General features: G+C 45.2%; 1 protein-coding gene across 1 annotated transcript; it reads right to left on the bottom strand.

Annotated features, from left to right (window-relative positions):
- Positions 1 to 1,106: 1,106 nt before the first annotated feature.
- PASK (PAS domain containing serine/threonine kinase) lies at positions 1,107 to 18,500 on the bottom strand. The gene is made up of 17 exons (XM_077183708.1): positions 18,381 to 18,500; positions 17,575 to 17,778; positions 16,677 to 16,906; positions 15,390 to 15,560; positions 13,894 to 14,034; positions 13,165 to 13,299; positions 12,252 to 12,536; positions 11,799 to 11,898; positions 10,124 to 10,298; positions 8,496 to 9,352; positions 7,677 to 7,858; positions 7,038 to 7,205; positions 6,167 to 6,292; positions 5,430 to 5,564; positions 3,833 to 4,032; positions 2,432 to 2,565; positions 1,107 to 1,524 (listed from the first exon to the last, which is right to left on the bottom strand). The coding sequence occupies exons 2-17, from the start codon at positions 17,735 to 17,737 to the stop codon at positions 1,361 to 1,363; spliced, it is 3,366 nt and encodes a 1,121-aa protein (XP_077039823.1). The 5' UTR covers positions 17,738 to 17,778; positions 18,381 to 18,500; the 3' UTR covers positions 1,107 to 1,360.
- Positions 18,501 to 18,599: the final 99 nt, after the last annotated feature.

Raw genomic sequence — 18,599 nt, forward strand, 5'->3', positions numbered from 1 at the left:
CCCGGCCCGGAACGGCCGCGACCCCGCCCTGGGCAGCGCCGCGGGATCGGGAGAAGGGGCGGGGTGGGAGCCGGGCCCGGCACGGCCCCTCCGGGCAGGCAGGGGTGGAACACGGGGGGCAGCAACAGCCCAGTGCCCAGGGCAGAGCGCGGGCAGGAACAGCCCGGTGCCCAGGGCAGAGAGGGAGGGCAGGAACAGCCCGGTGCCCTCAGGAGAGAGGGGGCAGGAACAGCCCAGTGCCCAGGGCAGAGAGGGAGGGCAGGAACAGCCCGGTGCCCAGGGCAGAGAGGGAGGGCAGGAACAGCCCGGTGCCCTCAGGAGAGAGGGGGCAGGAACAGCCCGGTGCCCAGGGTAGAGTGAGGGCAGGAACAGCCCGGTGCCCCGGGCAGAGCGCGGGCAGGAACAGCCCAGTGCCCTGGGCAGAGAGGGGGCAGGAACAGCCCGGTGCCCCGGGCAGAGAGGGGGCAGGAACAGCCCAGTGCCCAGGGCAGAGTGAGGGCAGGAACAGCCCGGTGCCCAGGGCAGAGAGGGGGCAGGAACAGCCCAGTGCCCAGGGCAGAGTGAGGGCAGGAACAGCCCGGAGCCCGGGGCAGAGTGAGGGCAGGAACAGCCCGGTGCCCAGGGCAGAGAGGGGGCAGGAACAGCCCGGTGCCCCGGGCAGAGCGCGGGCAGGAACAGCCCGGAGCCCCCGGCAGAGGGCTTTGCCCGCTCCGATCCCCACCCGGGCAGAGCCGGGGCGCGGAGCCACAGAACGCAGGTGAGGACAAGTTGTTGGAGATAGCAGAGTGCAAAGCTGGATTCAAAGCTAATTAGTAATTAAGACGAGTCCTGCTGCTTCTCTGCAGGGCTGCAGCAGCCGGCCAAACCGCTGCTTTCGGCCTGACCCTGGCTGACCTGTACCGCAAACTGTTCCTGTTACCCATGTCCCAGCCAAGTTCTCTTTATTCTTCCCAATATCTCTGTCTCATCAAAATTGAGGACTGTTTTCCTGAATATAGACAGGACACTGATATTTAAAAAAAGGACACTACCAACCCACCCCTCCCACCCAAATCATGCAATTGCATGTCTGGTTTTAGTCTCCTTTGTGCACACATACTCCAGACATGTTATCATTCATTTATTCATTCACTTTTCAGAAAAATATATAAACTACATATAAAAAGTAAAACCAGGCAATAAAAATATTTATGAAGAATTTAAACAATATTAACTCTTTGCCTCACATTTTTGAAACACATCCTGGGTAAGAACAGCAATAAACCGAGTATAGGTGGGTATCAGCAGGTAACCTTCCAATGGGACCTATCCTGCTAACAGAGCTCAGACCTATCTGAGTCGTTCCTGGCTGAAGAAGCCTTTAGACTGAGGTGTCAGCTGGCTCAGCAGAGGCAAACACCTCCTGCCAGGTGTAATGTGCCAGGTTCACAGGCTGGCGCAGCCACGGAGCCTCTGCCAGCCTGGCAAGGGTCATGCGCTGCTCCGGATCCAGGTGCAGGAGCCCGGCCAGCACATCCATGAGCCCTGGGCAGAGACAGCACAGGATGGCTTAGGCTGGAGTTTAGGTAGGTTGGGAATGAGAGAGACAGTCTGTGCTCAAAGAATGACAAATCTCCCCAACTCTGCTGCACTGAGCAGCTTTCCAAATCATCACAGAACACAGTAGGGAGCATTCTTTCAGTCTTCCCCTTTATTTTGGGTGGAAAAACACTGTTTATACTTTCCCAGGAGATCTGCTCCTTTTGAAAAGCAAATGGGAAGAGCTCTGTCCTGGATTGCCAAGCAGATGGTATTCTATTTGCCATCTGGATGGCAGCTGTCTTCTGTTCAGGGGGCAGTTTTCCTTATCTCTTCCATACCCAATCCTCTCTCAGGGGGGACATCTGCTGATAACAGCTATTGAATGTCACTGCATGGCTGATAAGAACTACAGCATCCCACTGGGAGATGTGAGCCCAGAGGGAGGAGCCAAGCATTCCTGCCTGGATATAATCTGGAGATTCTGGAACACCAGCACAGCTTCTGCACTGGATTCCCAGAGGAACAGCAGCTGCCTCTTCTTCCACTGGATCTTCAGAGGCAGAGACTGCACCTTTCTCCAGGATCCCTGCTCCAGCAGAACCACCCCTGACACTGCAGGAGGGCTGAGCCACAATTCCAATGGTTCTGCTGCCACCACCCTGACCCAGAGGGTGTCAGGCTGTGTTCTGACTCTGTCACTGTTGTTTTGGTTTACTGCATTGTTTATTTTATCTTTTTATTTTCTTCCCCAATAAAGAACTGTTATTCCTGCTCCCATATTTTGCCTAAAAGCCTCCCTTAGTTTCAAATTTATAACAATTCAGAGGGAGGGGATTTTTATTTTCCATTTCAGGGGAGGCTCCTGCCCTCCTTAGCAGACTCCTGTCTGCTCAAACCAAGCCAAGCTCACCTTCAGACACGGGGCGAGGAGGACTCAGGACAGCTGCCAAGGCCTCCTCCAGCTCACAGAAGGGATTCTCCCCAAGCACCAGGGTGTAAAGGGTGATGCCAAGTGACCACATCTCCAGCTCAGGGCCATGGTACCTGTGCAGAGATAAGCTTGCTTCAACTCAGATTGCAACTACAGAGCTATATGCTAAAGAAAGTGAAAAGAAAAAAAAAGGGCCTTGAAAGCCCTTGCTTCCTATGTTTATTTTAACATAGGAAGTTTGTGGGAATTCTAAGAAGGTTCTCATGTGTTTGAAGAATCTGCATTCTCTTTCTCCAGGAAATAAAACCTACCACAGAACAGCTAACCAGTTTCTGTTGATGAGTATGAGGTGTAACATGCACCCAGACTTCCACATTCATAAACTGGTGACAAGAACTTACCCCTCCACCTTCTTCATCATCAGGCAAAACTGTCAAGTAAATATTTAACTGCAAGAGCAAACACATCCTCCCAGCCCTTTCAAAACAAAAGTTACTTGGAAAAAACTCTTAACTATCTCAATTCCATCTGAGAAAACATGCCAGTTCCTTCACACAGTAAGAGGTGGAACTCCTGGGCCAGAGCTGCTTGCTTCACCTTTCATCCCATTCCCAGCAGGAATTTCCTCTCCTCCTTGCATTGCTTCTCCCCCCACTGCTTTAGGAGGAGGACCCATGGAAACAGCTGTGAAGCAGGAGCAAGATCCATCCATTACAGCAGTAATTGTAAAAAATGACTGTGAAATTGTAAAATCCCCTCTGATGGGGAGGCTTCCTTGTGGAGCAGCTGGGAGAGCACCACCTGCCAGGTACAGAGCACTTGGAGAGGGACACAAGAGGGAAGAGAGCCAAGATTTAGGCAGCACATCCAAAACAGCAGCAAAAGAAACTGCAAGGGAAGAATCCTTGAGTCCCAAGGAGTACAAAAATCAGTGGGGAGATGAACAGGGATCTGCAAAACTGCAAAAATTCAAATAGAGGAAAGCACGTGGAAAAGAGAACAGAGAGGATGAGAGTGGGAGGATACAAAGCACAGACATGCAAGGAGAAGGTGCTATCAAAGCAATACCTGCTTACTCCATGTCTCTGAAAGAGCAGCTTTTGCTAGAGAGAGCCTGACAACAGATTTAGAAATTACTTTGTACATATTCAAGCTTTTGCAACTTGATTTCTGTCACTAGAGTGCCCTACTTTGTATGCACTCAGACCTTCACGGTGATTTCTGCCACTGCAGTGCCTTAAATCTCGCTGCATTTCCTCTGGTGGGATACTCTAGCAGCATTCCAATGGCACAGCAGCTTGGCTTCTCTGTTCCAGCCCTGCCCACGTGGGTTATTTTTGGTGTGATGGCACAAAAATGACTTTTCAGAGGGTAACATACGGTTTGCCAGACAGCACTTCTGGTGAGCAGTATTCAATTGTCCCACAGAAGGTATAAAATAATTTCCCAGGTTCCAGGTAGGCAGCTGAACCAAAATCCACTAATTTAATTGTGAAATCTTCAGCAATGACAATATTTTCATCCTTGATATCTCTGTGAAGGATGTTCCTACAGTGGAGATACCCAACAGCTGATACAAGCTGGAAGAGACAGAAGGAACTGGGTGTTACTACACAGAGTCCCTGAATAATTGATGTAGCATCACAGCTTTCCCAGTGCCACATTTTGGCTTGTTTTGACACTGCCTAAACAAGATTTACATCCTAATTATGGAAACTGAAATGGCCTCAGGCCTGCCTGTCATCACTGCTGCAGTGCTCTTGGAAGAGACACTTTAAAGGGATTTTGCTGCTTTCATCTCACAGATGTGCAGGAGGAGGGGATGCTGCAGTCAGGATGTGATTGAGAGCATTGGAGCTACAATCCTGCAAGTTACTCTATTTTTATCCCAGCTTCATTTGGAGGGTCCTTTGGTTTCTCCAGAAGGATATTTGACTGTGTGCCTTCCATGCTGCAGGATGACAAAGCATTTGAGAGCCAAGTTTGGTATAAATAACACAGTCACTCCTAAACTCCATTCTTTTTCCTGCACGATTCATGCTTTAATGCCATAATTAAGGATAATATGAGAATGATATCACCTTGGAGATGATCCTGAAACTCCTACAATGTTTTTAACAAGAAAAGCAGATGGCTGAGGGAGAAAAGTTTCTATTTATAATACAAATCTGCCTCTGCAGAGAAATGCAGTGCAGATCTGAGGGAACAATTCAGCCTTGCAAACCCCAGGCTGGGTTAAGGAAAGGGCTGATCCATCACAAGGCTAAAGGGGCACCTTTGGCTTCCATCTTCCATCAGCACCCCAGCTGAGGGCAGGGTGGGCACAGCAAGGGAGTGTGGGGGGGTTACCACATGCACAGCAATCCCTGCATATCCTAGAGCAAGAATTTATTCCAAAACTCTGAGGGGAAATTACCTGGGACTGCTGCTGTGGTTAACTCACTAAACAAAGGACAGTTCAGCCCTCAGGCAAGCTCTTGGCTCATGGGAAACTAACCTGAGTTACTTTGCATTATGCCACCTTAAAATCCAATATAATTTCTTGATTTAAAGAGCAGAGCTCTTTACTCCTTTAACCAATCTAAACTAAGCACTGAACTAAGTGAAAACGTGGCTTTTTGTGGGCTTGGGGCAGCTTCTGTGAGTTTTCCTCCTCTCTCAGAGGAAATGTGAGTGCTACATGAAGTGTCTGGGTGACAGGGGCTGTGAGCTGTCCTGGGAACAGCTGAGGGGCCATGGCTCCACAGGAAACCCTCACAGGCAGGAAGGTCCTGGAAAGGCTTTTTTATTATTCCTAAGTGAACCTTAACAAGGTTTCTGCAGGCAGCATTTCAATCAGCCCCACAGAATGGTGGAGAAAGGTTCTGCAAGTATTGAGCACAACTCCAGTGCCAGTTATCAGCCAGAATTAACCAGAACAGAGTCCTGGCTCTTACATTAACCAATTCTCACCTGCATGTAGCAATTCTGCTCTCACCTGTCTGAATATGTAGCTGGCTAATGGCTCATCCAAGTTGGGCTGATTATCAATAAATGTAAAGAGGTCCAGACCAGATCCATGCTTCTCCATCACCAGCTGGAAGAAGCCTTCATTTTCAAATACATCCAGAACCTATAAATAAAAGGCCTGTTTAATCATGTGCTTCATCCGCAAAAAATTGCCTTTTTTTTCTTAACAAATACTGTTCTCCTCTTGGAGATTTAATTGGTGTATATTATAATCTTTAAAGTATCATTTCACTGAGCACAAATGTTTCTTGAAAAGAGTACAGGATTAAAACTGGAGCAGAATTAAATCTGAGAGGAGTTCTCTTTCTGAAGCAAAATACCAACCAACCAAAAAAACACCAACAATTCCAAAACCAAAACCAACAACCTCAAAACGAAGAGTATGAAACAAGATGTTTCCAGATTATTTACTGAACTGGTTGGTACATGTTCAGATGTGACATCACACTTCCAAGATATGCATCTTATCTTGAAATAGCTTTTTTTTCTGTTAAAAATCCCATTTTCAGATCAGTTTGGGGTAGAAGTGTGGACAATCTGCTGGGACCCACCCTCCAAAGCAAAGCAGAATAAACAGGTTCCTTTCTGTCCTGAAAAGACAGATTCAGTAGAGGACACTTCATGCTGAAGAGGAACACCAGACACCCAGGATGCAAACCAAGCACCTGGTGCAGTGCAAACTGCATCAGTTCCCAGCCACTGTACCTTAATGATACTGGGGTGCTGCAGCTTCTGCAGGATTGCAATTTCTTGAGTGACCTTGCCCAGGTCAGGATCATCCACCCAGCAGTCCTCCAGCACCCTCTCCTTCCAGATGAACTTTACAATAACCTACACAGACAACAGCATTCAGCATCATCTGCCAAAGCATGCCTTGGAGTGTCAGGTAAATTAATTTGCAGGAAATCTGTTAGTGCCTCCTATTACCAGAGGCATGGAAGTAACCCCATGTGATTAGCTCAGAGTATATTTGAATGTGCTTAAATTAATTTAGTCCTGGAAGCTAAATGATGCACATAAATGGAATCTATTTATTGCTGCTCTGAATTCCAAAGGTTTTGGCAAGCCAGCTCTCTTATCAAGCAGTTACAGCACATGGGTGCAGTGGAGGGAAAGAGCATTAAACATCCATGCAGGAGAAACACCAGAACTTGCCCTCTGAGCACCCAAAATCCTTCTCCTGAAAAAGAGGAGGTGCCATCATCTCAACACATCTACTCCCCATTCTTGAGTCATGGCACAATAAAGATTTTGAGGTTTGCCATTCTCTTTAGTAACAGAAGACTAAAATCTATAATTCTGTTAAGATTAATGTCCACTTCTTTCAGGAGGTTCAATTAGCTGCATTAATTAATTCATTAACTCATTCTGCACCTGTTGTCTCAGGTAACATTTATACACAGCATCAATGCAAATGTTCTGCTGTCCTGTTTCCATTACAGATTTCTGTTTCAACAAAACAAAGCTCCAACCTACCAAAGAGAAGCTTTTGACAGTATAATGTTAACAGAATATGAATGCTCTAACCTTTCAGTTTTCATCCTAAATTATTATTGAGCAACAAGAAATACTTCACCTCCTGCTGATCTTTCTTGCTCCTGGCACTCCAGACAAAGCCAAAAGAGCCTTTGCCAATAAGATTGAGAGTGCTGTAATTTTTTGCATATTCTCCCTCACATGCTCTTAATCCTTCAAGATCTTCAGCTCTTTGGGAATTGTTGAAAAGTGAAGCTGATCTGATGGCCTAAGTACAGATATATAGGTTACAATAGCAGCAAAAAATGAACAGGCATAGAATCACATTTATAAAATTAATAAATACTGAAAAGAACATGCACATCTGCAAGAATAGATAAAATGAGGAATCCTTGGTAGAGCTGCACTATATTTATAATATGTATATATATATATATATATTATATATGTGTGTGTATAAGTAAATATTTGGATATAGATATATATAGGTATATGACAGTGAGTATCCTGCAGTTTGGAACTGCACTGTTCAGGCTGCAAAGGTAACATCAGAAGTGTTACAAAATAGCAATTGAGATTTTGTTTTAGTATGTTAAAAAAAAAAGTAGGGAAAAAAAGAAACAGCAACATCCACTCCACCAACTCATGTCATTAATATGAAAATCTTCTTGACTTTAGCTTCAGCTTAGCAGTCAAACAAGGAGAGAAATGCTCAATATTCAAAGATAGGATTTCTTACTTCTCCAAGAATTTTAGTAGAAAGATCAGCCACAGACTGGGAAGAGCTTGCCAGGCTGGCAAGGAGATGCTGAGTCTTTGCTAGAGCTTCTTTTTGGCTCTGTGAAATGTCTTTCACCACCCAGACACAGAAAAGCACAGTGGGATCCTGCAGCTCTGCACATTTCACCTCAAAGCGTATGCCTGCAGAAAGAGGTGAGGAAATGAAAATGGTAGAATGTAACTTTAGTGTTGAATAAGATCACAGATGATTTAGGACTAAATTCAGAGCTCTTGACAAAAAGTTCAGAGTTTGGGGAGCAGCTTCTCAGTAAAGAATCATCAGAGGGGCTGCCACCAGCACAGCTCTTCTATCAGCTACCTCCAGAGCTCCCACTCCAGCAGAGACTTGTCACTGTCCAATTGTGATGATTCATTTCAACTGTTATTCTAGATTACATAAAAACAGGGATTTTATTCAACAAGCCACTGAATGCAGCTGAAGGAGTGAATGAAGCAAACTCCATGATACAATTTTTAATTTACAGTTTTACAGTGGAGTTTGTATTTTCAGAAAAAGTTATCAGGTTCAGACTTTTAAATTGTGTTTTGAGAGTATTTCTGACTTTTCAGTAGGGATTAATTTCTTACCAACTCTGTATTTTATACCACCTCCTTTTCTGATACCCTCTGGGTAGACTTAAATACCATTTTTTCTTCTAGATGCTTCTTCCTTCCTCTCCACTGTGAGCTTCTAACCAGAACTGTCTGCATTCTCCAAAACTGTGGGTGGAAAGGAGCACCCAGTAAGAGTTTGGGAAGGGGACAAGGCTTCACTTACTGAACTGTGAACCATCTCTGTGACAGCAATTCCCAGTGTAGCTGCCTTCCAGAATCTCCCAGGTCAAAGGAGCTGCTGGATTTAGCCTGCCTTCTTCTTTCACTGGGGTGGATGTTGCTTTGATCTCCATATTTTGCTGCCTGAGGAACTGACAGTGTTCTTCAGGCCTGCCTTCGCTTTTCAGGGGATTTCTGCTGGAATTGTCCCCCACAGTTTCTGCAAGGGTTTCAGCTTGCCCAGGAAATGCTTTGGAGGATTCCTCAGAGTTCTGTAAATGCCTCCTGGAGGCCAGCCATCCAGAATCAGCTTCTGTGGCAGCAGCACTCAGCAGCTGCTTTCCTTGATGGGTGGAAAAGGCACCGTTGGTGTCAATTAGCACATTGGAGCAGCATCCTCCTGCAGGAGCTGCAGTAACACCGACAGAACTGTCTGAGCTCCCCTTGACACCAGCATTCAGCCCCAGCACTTCAAGACCAGAGCAAATACAGTTCAGTTCAGATTCTTTCACATCTTCAGAGGCTGTGGCAGCTCCTGGTGCACAAGCACTGCAGCCTGGTTTATCTCCTGAGCAAACATCACAGCCAGGTTTTCTTTCACATGCAAAGAAGGTGGAAGGATCATTTAGCAGGCAGTTGTCAACAGCAACATGCTCCAGGCTGGAATGTCTTGCATCACACATCGAGTTTGTTTTTGACACCTGCCTTGGTACCATGTGGCTTTTCAAGACTTGTCTGCAGTTCAGAGCTGTCCCAGGCCATGGCTCATCCAGTGTTGGTGTTCCAGGTGAGTTCCAGGTGGCTGCAGGAGGCAGCTGCACTGGGTCTTTACAGACTGGGGCATTTCGATTTTCTTCTAGTCTGGAACAAACAGGCAACAGTTACTGCAGGAGATCCTGCACTGTGACTGCTTCTCTCTGCAGTCTCCAAGTTCTGACCTAAATCCCACTGTTGTGAGTCAGGTGATGTGAGAGAGAGCCTTGCAGAGAGCATCTTCTGAGAATTATTTATCCTCAAGTTTCCACTGTTCTACACTGTGCCACTGCTCTGGTTGTGTCAAGCCAGCTTTTGGGATAAGGCTCTGAGAGCTCATCTGTAGCAAGGCTGTCCTCAGTGCAAGGACTCAAAGTTATCAGCAATATCATGATTACAAAATAAGAGAACTGTCCTAGTGTGTAATATCCCTTTAAATATGGTCATTATTTGAAACCTGGACCAATAGATTTATTTCAAGTTTAAAAGCAAAAGGCAGAAAGCTGTTTGCACAGGCACACAAAATCCTGACAGATTTACCAAAGAAGATCAGGTACACTCACAAGACACTCTTTCCCTATGGATAATTTCCATCTCCAGCTTAATTTCTAGTCTGGATGAAACATTTGGTCCCCTTTAGAGCTGGAATTTCTGTGCCTTTACAATGGTAGCTTGTGCAGATATAAATAAAAATCAAAGGCAGGGCCAGCTCAGCCTGTCTTGCAAACAGCACCCAGATTCTAAAGACAGCAAAGCATGGAAGGCTCTGGCTACACCTCCCCACAGACATCAAACAGGTGAAAAAATCAGCTTTTGCTGGTGATTGCCATCACAGCTCTTCACTTTGCCAAGTGAATATGCACTCTGTGAAATGCCTACCTATTGTTGGGGGTGGATGCTGCTTCAGGAGGTGAGGGAGGAGAAAAGAAACTGGTTCCATTCTTTTGTTTATCCTCATCATGTATTAATTTGTCATCTTGGTGTTGTTGCTCCAATTTCTGCTCCTCATCTCTTGACAGAAGGTGTGCTAAAGATGCAGCCAAGAAGCTGCTCTCTGTACCAAACAGGAAACAAAACCACACCAATTTAAACTCTTATATTTAGGCTTCAGAGGCTACAGTGATTAAAAATAAACTTGGAACTGCCTTGGTCTGTCTTTTTCCTAAGGAATTGAGTATAAAAGGCTTGACTGAGGCAAAACAGTCAAAATACAAGCATTCCATTCTACTTTGAAGTCACTACATGCAGGAATCTGCGTGTTTTAGGGTTGCCAAAATTTGCTTTTCTAGCAAAGCTCTTGGGCAGATATTGGTATCACATGTTAGCTACTTGAACTGAAGTTCAGAGGCCTAAAAATTGCCAATAATGGAAAGAGACTGAAATTAAAATCATCATACAGCAGCAGCATTAAAAATTAAAGCTCAAAGCACACATATACAGCCCATTCCTAACCCATCTAATGGAAAGATTTGGACTGTATTTATGTAACTCACTGAAGCTGTAAGATAAAAAAAAGAATATAAACATGTTTGAAAGAAGAGGAAGTTAAGGTCTTTCCTCCCCCAGTGACAACAGATCAGAAGAAAAACATGAGTTTGGAAGATGAAGTAAACCAAGTGTTATTGCTGCAGAAGAAGGTAATGAGTGAACAACTCTAGATTTGAATTTAGAACAATCCTTTAATTAGTAACAGCTGAGTGCCAACAATGCTTCCTCACTGAAGAACTGAACTACTCCTAGATTAGGGGCATCATTTCATCAAAGAATTACCTAAGAAATTGTACATTGTCTACCAACTCTTCTTTGTTCCAGTGGGGTGTATTGGTTTCAGCACAGACCTGCATTTCTAAGCAAAGAGAAAAAAAATAGGGGGGAAAAAGGAGATAAAGCCAGCCTAAAATGTGATATGGGTGAAAGCATGAACTTGCTGGTGTTCTCTGTGTTGGACAGAGCTGGCTGCAAAAGACACATATGTAAATATGAGGCTTCTTTGCTTCTGTTTATTCATGCTGTGTTCAGTGAAGTAAAATTTTGGTAAATTCTGATGCAAACTTCATCAGAGGAATAAGCGATGCCTCCCTGATTGAAATATAGCAACCATAACATTGACTATTAGCCAGCAGCAGAAGCCAATTCAGAATATTGGATTTTTTCCCTTAAAATATTAATCCTAAGTAGCTACAGCTCTGCTGCAATACAGTCACAAAAGCTATATTTTACACATTTTAAAATACCACAGGGTCCTAGCAGAGAAGGGAGGGAAAGGAAGTGCTTGTTAAGTACAAAGTGTTCTCTAGTCTCACTGTGATTTCCAAATTGGATATTCAGTTTTATCTTCTTGGCAACAAAGAGAGAAGCTCAATCCTGGGTGAAAAATTCTCTTTACCTGAGGTTATAGTGGAAACCTGATTTTAAAACTGCATGGCGGGGCATTGCTTTTGTGAAGAATGTTTTCTTTTTTGTGGGTGAACCTCTTGTGTCTGCTCATTTCCCCTTGGTTACAGCAGCCAGAGCCAGCTGTGGCAGGCAGTGACACCTTCAAAAAGGCACTCACCTTCTGTCCCTGTGGGATCATCCAGAGGAGGGAAAGGCAAAGAACAGCCACTGCTTCTTCCCATGTTGTTATAGAAACCAGGGATCAGGAATGTAATGTTCTAAAACAAAAACAAAGCCTTATAAAGCTAAGCCAACTCTCCCAGGACGGGGGTAAATGCTGACAATCCCTGTTTGTGAGCCTGATTCTCATGGACAGCCAGGCAAAAGTGATCCACATGACCAGGGGAGAGCACAGAACTGTGCAGCTTGCTTTGGGCTGCTTGAAATCCATAGCAGCTCCTCAGCTCTGTAAGTCTCAGCAACTCCAGCATGGCAATTCTCATGTCATCCCCCACCAAACCTGTGGAACACTGGGGTTTTGGGATGGCAAGGAGTGTAGAACAGCTGCACAATTTCAGTGGGTATGCTGCCACATACAGCAGTCTTCTGGGAGGATATGAACTTATCTTACCTTTCCCAAGAGATCTTTCTTCTCATAGCCAAAGAGCATTAAAGCAAAATTATCTGTGATGCCACAGATGGTTCCATCTGACTGGACAGTGATCAGACCACTGATGGTGGAGAAAACCACAACTGTAGCAGAGTACTGATAGCCTGGGAGAGAGCCTTCTGCCTGTGGAGTCTCATCTTTCTGCACTGCTTGCTGCTCCTCCAGATGGGTGACTTCCAGCTTTAAACTGAGAGGAAACATGGTGCCCTCTCTGCATTGGCCTGCAGCTCGCTGGATCCTGAGGTTCTGAATCAAAGCAAAAAAACCCCAACTAAATAAAACTCAAATAAAACCTCTAACTGAACAAATGTTTGGGGTTTATTGCATTGTTCATATAAAATGACACAGGAATTCTCAGGAAAAAAGGAGCAGGAAAAGAAAAGGAATTAATCTTGTGAGTATCAAAATGAACAACATCTGGATTTTTAAAGATCTGGAATCCAGTGTTGAACTACTAAATAAATATCCTGAAGATGAAGACTGGTGTATGCTGCAACTTTTCAACAAATTAGGCATTCATAAGAAGGCCTCCTTCCACTCCCTATCTGCCCATTTTCATGGCATTTGCAAGACCTGGGTATTCTTTCACTCCTCAGACAGACATGATTGAAATGGGCAAAGAATTAGAAGGAATCTTAAAGAGCTTACAGAGAGAGCACAGTGTCTTACAAAGCTAGGAGTGAGAGGTCAGGGCATGGTCTCATCCAGGTTAGGGACTCTTCAGACAGCAGCTCCACAAAAAAGCAGCCCACCCCTTCCCAGGGGAACCAGGCTTCTCTCTGAAAAGGCTTTGTTCTGTTGTGTAAGGAGGGAAAGCAGCCTGCACCCCAAATGGGAAGGCTAAGGAAGAATGAGGTTGGTGGTTGTACTCTACCTTTGGGATTTTTTTGCCTAGAGGAGGGATCTGCACAGAAGGAATCAGGTCCTTAATGTGGAGTCCAACTACTGCTTCCAATGTTGGGTAGCCATGGAGATGAGCATAAAGGAGATCACAGGATGTAATGTTTCCCTGGGGAGGAAAATTTACAGGATTGTTAAAATTTTAACACTTTAGCCACAGTCCACTCAATGCTTTGACAATGGTTTCTGCAGTTACCTAAGCAGTGGCAGGAAATTTCATTCTGCTGTCCTTTGGTGGACACAACTCACTCAGCAAAAGCAGACCCAGCATAAACCAATATTCCCAAATCACTGTGCAGGGAGCCTGCCCTTTGCCCAGGAGACAGGCAGAGGTGTCCAGTGCTCCTCACAGAACTGCTCCTCAGCCAGATGATCCCTGGACATCCAGGGACACAAGGACATTCACACCCAAAGCATCAACCCCCTGCCAAACCAACACTGCTCAAGGTAAGACATCCCCTGAGGAGAGAGAGTTTATTTCTGTGTGAGTTATCAAACACATCAGGGTGAGCCTCACCAGAGATCCAGCACAGCTCCTGCAGGCACAGCCCTGCATGGACACACTCCATGTTCACAAACAGCCACCTGCTGTGCCTGCTGCCCTTCAGACACCTTCCCCTCCCACACAAAGCCTCCCAAACTGCAGACACCTTCCCCTCCCACACAAACTGCAGTCCTGTTTGATTGTTAGGACAACACTCACCTCAGCTGTGAAGGAGACACGAGCTGAAAGTCTCTCCACTGGTTCCAGAACAACCACACAAAGTTGGGTGTCTTTGCTTCTTATTTGCCTCAGCCACACTGAGACAGGGATCTTCTCATTGAGGTGGCCAATAACATCCACCTGCCCACCAGATTCAGAAATGGAGACATGACTTACTAAGATTGTGGTTACTTAGAGGGAATTTCAAACAGGACTAAGATACTGAGCCAAGATACTTCCCTATCATTATTAGAAAAACACCATTTCTTGACTACTTACTAGTATTTTATGGGAACAAACATTTTTATACAGAGATTTTTATACAGTTTTGGTACAGAGATTAAAATATCTGAAAATATTACGCAAAATGTTGTTACTTTTGTGTTGTCTGTCCTCACCTCAGGAAGTCTAAAGGCATAAAGGCTTCAGAATAATAAATGTCCCACTCTAACACCTTGCACTCAGTGTGAAGTGCCTCTCAGAGATGTCCTATTTAAGGGATGTCCCATGGTGTTAATGAACATTCCCCATTAGTAACACAGTCCTTACTTTCAGCTGTAAAACAGCAGTTTAATTTCTTATGGGAAGAGATTCTTCTCAGATCAGAAAATGTTTATCTATCTTATAGCCTGCAAGGCTCATCCCAAGCCTTTTATGGTTTTTATATTATCTTGACAGAATGGGTTTATGATTTACACACTGACTCCTATAAAGTATTTGGAACAGCTTGGATTAAGTGCCTCTGTCAGACATTTAATTTTAATTCTCACTGAATCAAACTTAGATCTTTTCCCCCACCCCATATCCAGCTGAGGATTCAGGAAGATAAGGCTCTGAGATACCAACAATTTCAGTTCCAAAATAACACACCAGAAAGAATATGAGCTCATTTTCCAAGGAATCTCTAGTGGCAACTCACAACAGCAGCAAAAGAAAATAATATGGAGATTTTCTCATGCAGTTCTCTTATAAATAACCCCATTCCAGGCAAAATATCAATTCCACTCTTTTGCACAAACTATGGTGTTTTGACACAGACATTTCACAGTATTTCAATGGCTTCAACCTTTATAATATGCACAATCCAAATTGAGATTTAAAATATATTTTAAAAGAAAACATTAAAAAAATTAAATACATTTTTAAGGGACAGACAATTGGGAGATGTTCCACAATAGACTTTTTCCTTGTTAAGCAATTTTGTAAAAATCTAATGTCCTATAAGTTCTGATTTGATCATCTCACAGTGGCTCCATGTGTTGAAAGCTGCAAGGTTCTCATGTGTGTCCCCTTAAATCATCTTTTGCTCTTTGAATTCCCACACCTGCAAACTTTTAAACAAAACACTCCTGCAAATGACACTATTATCAAATGCCCATGGAGTTAAATACATCAGGAAATTATATAGAAAATGTAAAAAAACAAACCAAACCCCAACCAAAGCCTACAAAACCACTTTATGTGGTGGAGAACATTTCCTTGAACATTTGACATACCACAGCTCCTGAAACCACTGAAGAACATTCAGAAGTCTCTAGGTACTCCTCACCCACTGCTTCCCATGCCTCTTGGCCAGATTTGGATATCAAGTGGGACAGCTTCTGACCAATGAGCTCCTGACTACTGCACCCAAGCAGCTTGCAAGCTTGGTCATTGGCCACTAGGATCTAGAAAAGAACAGAAAAACCCAAACCTCAACAAAGAATAAATTTTTTTAAGAGCTCATCATCTCCTCAGGTTGTTGCTTTAATGTCTTATAATATCCCTTTTTCTTGGTGGAAATAAAATGGCTCTTTGCAATTCTAAGTTCATGATAGATTCTTCTTCTAGGACATCCCTTGCCCACACTTCTTTTTGGTTAAGAGGTTTTGAGACATTGCTTTCCTTTTAGGTTTCCTGCTTTCTTTTAACTGTAAACAACAACATCCATGGAGGCAAAACTACAAAGTTGTATTTGCAAACAAACCTCAGGCAAAGCACAAACTTGCATCCAAGCTCAGAGGTATGCAGTGATCACACCAGTCACTGGCACACTGGAGCCTGTGCAATGGAGCAGTTTGGGACTCAGTGTCTCCAAAGGGGGCAAACCCAAACTGTCAGTTCAAACTAAAACATGGCACAGCTCTCTAAAGGCATCAGGACCCAATTTTAGATTCCTCTCAGGACAGGAACAGAAAAACTCTTTCCTCCCAATGCAAATGAAATGTTTGCTGGGGCAGATAAAGAAATCTTGTGCCACCACAAACACATTTCAGGGCTGGTACTTTACAGAGAGAAGGCTTGAAGCACATTCTGCTCTTCCTTTCTTCCCTCATGTCACTCCACAGCTGCACTCTTATAGAAACGTTGAATCACAGAATGGTTTGGGTAGGACAGGACCTCAAAGCTCATCCATTTCCACCCCCCTGCCATGGGCAGGGACACCTCCCACCAGCCCAGCTTGCTCCAAGACTTATCCATCCTGGCTTAGAACATTTCCAGGAATGGGGATTCCACAACCTCCCTGGACTGTTTGAGAAAAGACTCAACACACCCTTGCTTCTGCTATTATTCTGTGTATTCTGCTATTATTCTATGTATTCTGCTATTATTCTGTGTATTCTGCTAACTACAACCTGCAAAGGAAATAAACTCATCAGCCTTTAGGCGACCACTGAGCTGGAGCAGACTACAAAATGCCTTCATGACACTGATTACCTGCAGACACACAAGAGAAAAACAGACATTTTAGCCTTGTTTCACATAATCTCTACCATTTATGGGCAGCTCAGGGCTGCAGGTACCTCTGTGGTGCTGGCATCCACGGTGAAGATGGCCTGGTTGGGGCTGCGTGCAGCAGCTGGGAGGTGCTGGCTGGCTTCCTCCCCAGCTGGGGTGTGCAAAAAGGAGCAGGAACTGCCAGGGGAAGCAGAGAGAGAGGCAGAGTCCCACTGAGCCCATGAGTTCCCAGTTTTGCTGGTACAAATGTTACGAGCTGTCAGAGAGGACAAACAGTAAGAGCTCCACTTCTCCCCTGTGAAAACACAAAGGTCAGCAATGTTGCTGTAACAGGAGTATCAGAGGAATGGATTAAAGAATAAAAAAGTTGTCAGCTGAAGCAACTGTCAAGTAATCCCAAAATACATGCTTCTAGATTTTTAAAGAAAATAAAATCAGTGAAACTAAAGAAAGCAGAAAGTATTCTAATAAATTTATCTCTTTGAATCTGGAACATATAAACTTAGTCCATACAACTTGCCAACATTCATAAGTTTTAACCAGACTAGTTAACTTTTATTTTTTACTTAGCAGTTCTTAAAATGTTTTGAAATCTCTCTAATTATAAATGAAACAGTCATTAAATAATTGCAGTAAGTGCTCAAGCCCTTATTAAAAACCGTGTTAGTAGAAAGCCACTTAATTAACTGTTCACAGTATGTGACATTGAAATACCTGTGTCCACACCAATGTTCTAGGCTACAAAGTGCCAAGTAATTGCACCACAAATTTCAAACGCTCTGTGAGCACCTATCCAGTGATGTTTTCTCTATAAGCTCTCCCAGCCTGCAGCAATTCCATGTCTCACTGAACAAGTGCATCCTGGCAGATACATATTGCTGTTATCTCTAAGTTTGAGGAAGGGCAAGATCTGAAAGTGCCCAAAAGCTCCATGGGAACTCAGTCTCACCACAGAGTGCTCACCAGGCAGTGATGTTCCAAGCTGACAGAGCCCAGAGAGGCGACTTCTCCTGCTTTTGCTGCCCGAGGGAAAGGATCTGCTCAGAGTATCAGAGTCATTCAAGTGAGTAAGGACTAAGCCTGCTGATGAAGACAGAAGGGCCCCTTCAGAGGGGCTATAAGCCATGATCACACCCTGGTCGCCAGCCCCGCCTCTGGAGCCACCATCTGCAAGAGAATCAAAGGACACAGAGTCAGGCTGGCAGCAGGGACCGACGCTGGCACAAGCCTGTGGTGACAGCAAAACGCTCATTCCGGAGCATCCTGCTATGTCTGTGGGCTTGTTACAGAGCTGACTGCTGACTTGGCATCCTGTGCAGGAGAGGGTTCCATCCCTCTGCGGACCTTTCGTTCACTGAAAAGTTGCATTCCGTGATCCTTCTGGGTCCCTTCCAACCCTGTGTGACCGACAGGACTCCGCTAACGCGTTTCTTTCTCTCAGAGCTGCTGAGCGCCCAGCCAGCAACCTCCCCCCCTTTTGCTGGCTTTGAAATCAAAACTTCTGGGTAATTTGGAAAGTCACTCGCAGTTTTGAATCAACAAGTGTAGCGCAGCCTCCTTCCCTCCCTCCCTCCCTCTCTCCCACACAGGGAGCCGGCCGGGGGCCCGCGGCCAGCGGCGCCCACCGGGACAGGACAGGAGGGGACGGGAAAGGACAGGACAGAACAGGAGGGGACAGGAAAGGACGGGCGGTCCGGGACGGGACAGGACAGGAGAGGACAAGACGGGACAGGACAAGACAGGAGGGGACAGGACCGGTCGGGACGAACCGCTCCGGTCGCAGCAACGGCCGCGGCTCCTAAGGGCGGCCCGCCACAGGCGGAGGGCGCGAAGGGGAGGCAGGCGGGACTGAGCAGCCACGCCACCCAATGGGCACAGGCCCTGTGAGAGCGGCACGGAGCGGAGCAAATGGGACACCAGGGCGGGAAGAGGAAAAACAGCTCGAGAGCCCGGAGGTTCGTTGGTCCCGCCGGCCACCCCTTCTCTTT

Source organism: Agelaius phoeniceus, chromosome 10 (assembly GCF_051311805.1).
Source record: "Agelaius phoeniceus isolate bAgePho1 chromosome 10, bAgePho1.hap1, whole genome shotgun sequence".
NCBI lineage: Eukaryota > Metazoa > Chordata > Aves > Passeriformes > Icteridae > Agelaius > Agelaius phoeniceus.

What these genes read in the sequence shown, in the direction of transcription:
- PASK (XM_077183708.1), bottom strand. Translation starts at nt 17,737, where the DNA reads ATGGCTTATAGCCCCTCTGAAGGGGCCCTTCTGTCTTCATCAGCAGGC. An exon ending in CAGTGGTTTCAGGAGCTGTG is followed by an intron (nt 14,035 to 15,389) that starts GTATGTCAAATG and finishes TCTGGTGGGCAG; the next exon opens with GTGGATGTTATTGGCCACCT. An exon ending in AGAAAGATCTCTTGGGAAAG is followed by an intron (nt 11,899 to 12,251) that starts GTAAGATAAGTT and finishes TTTTTGTTTTAG; the next exon opens with AACATTACATTCCTGATCCC.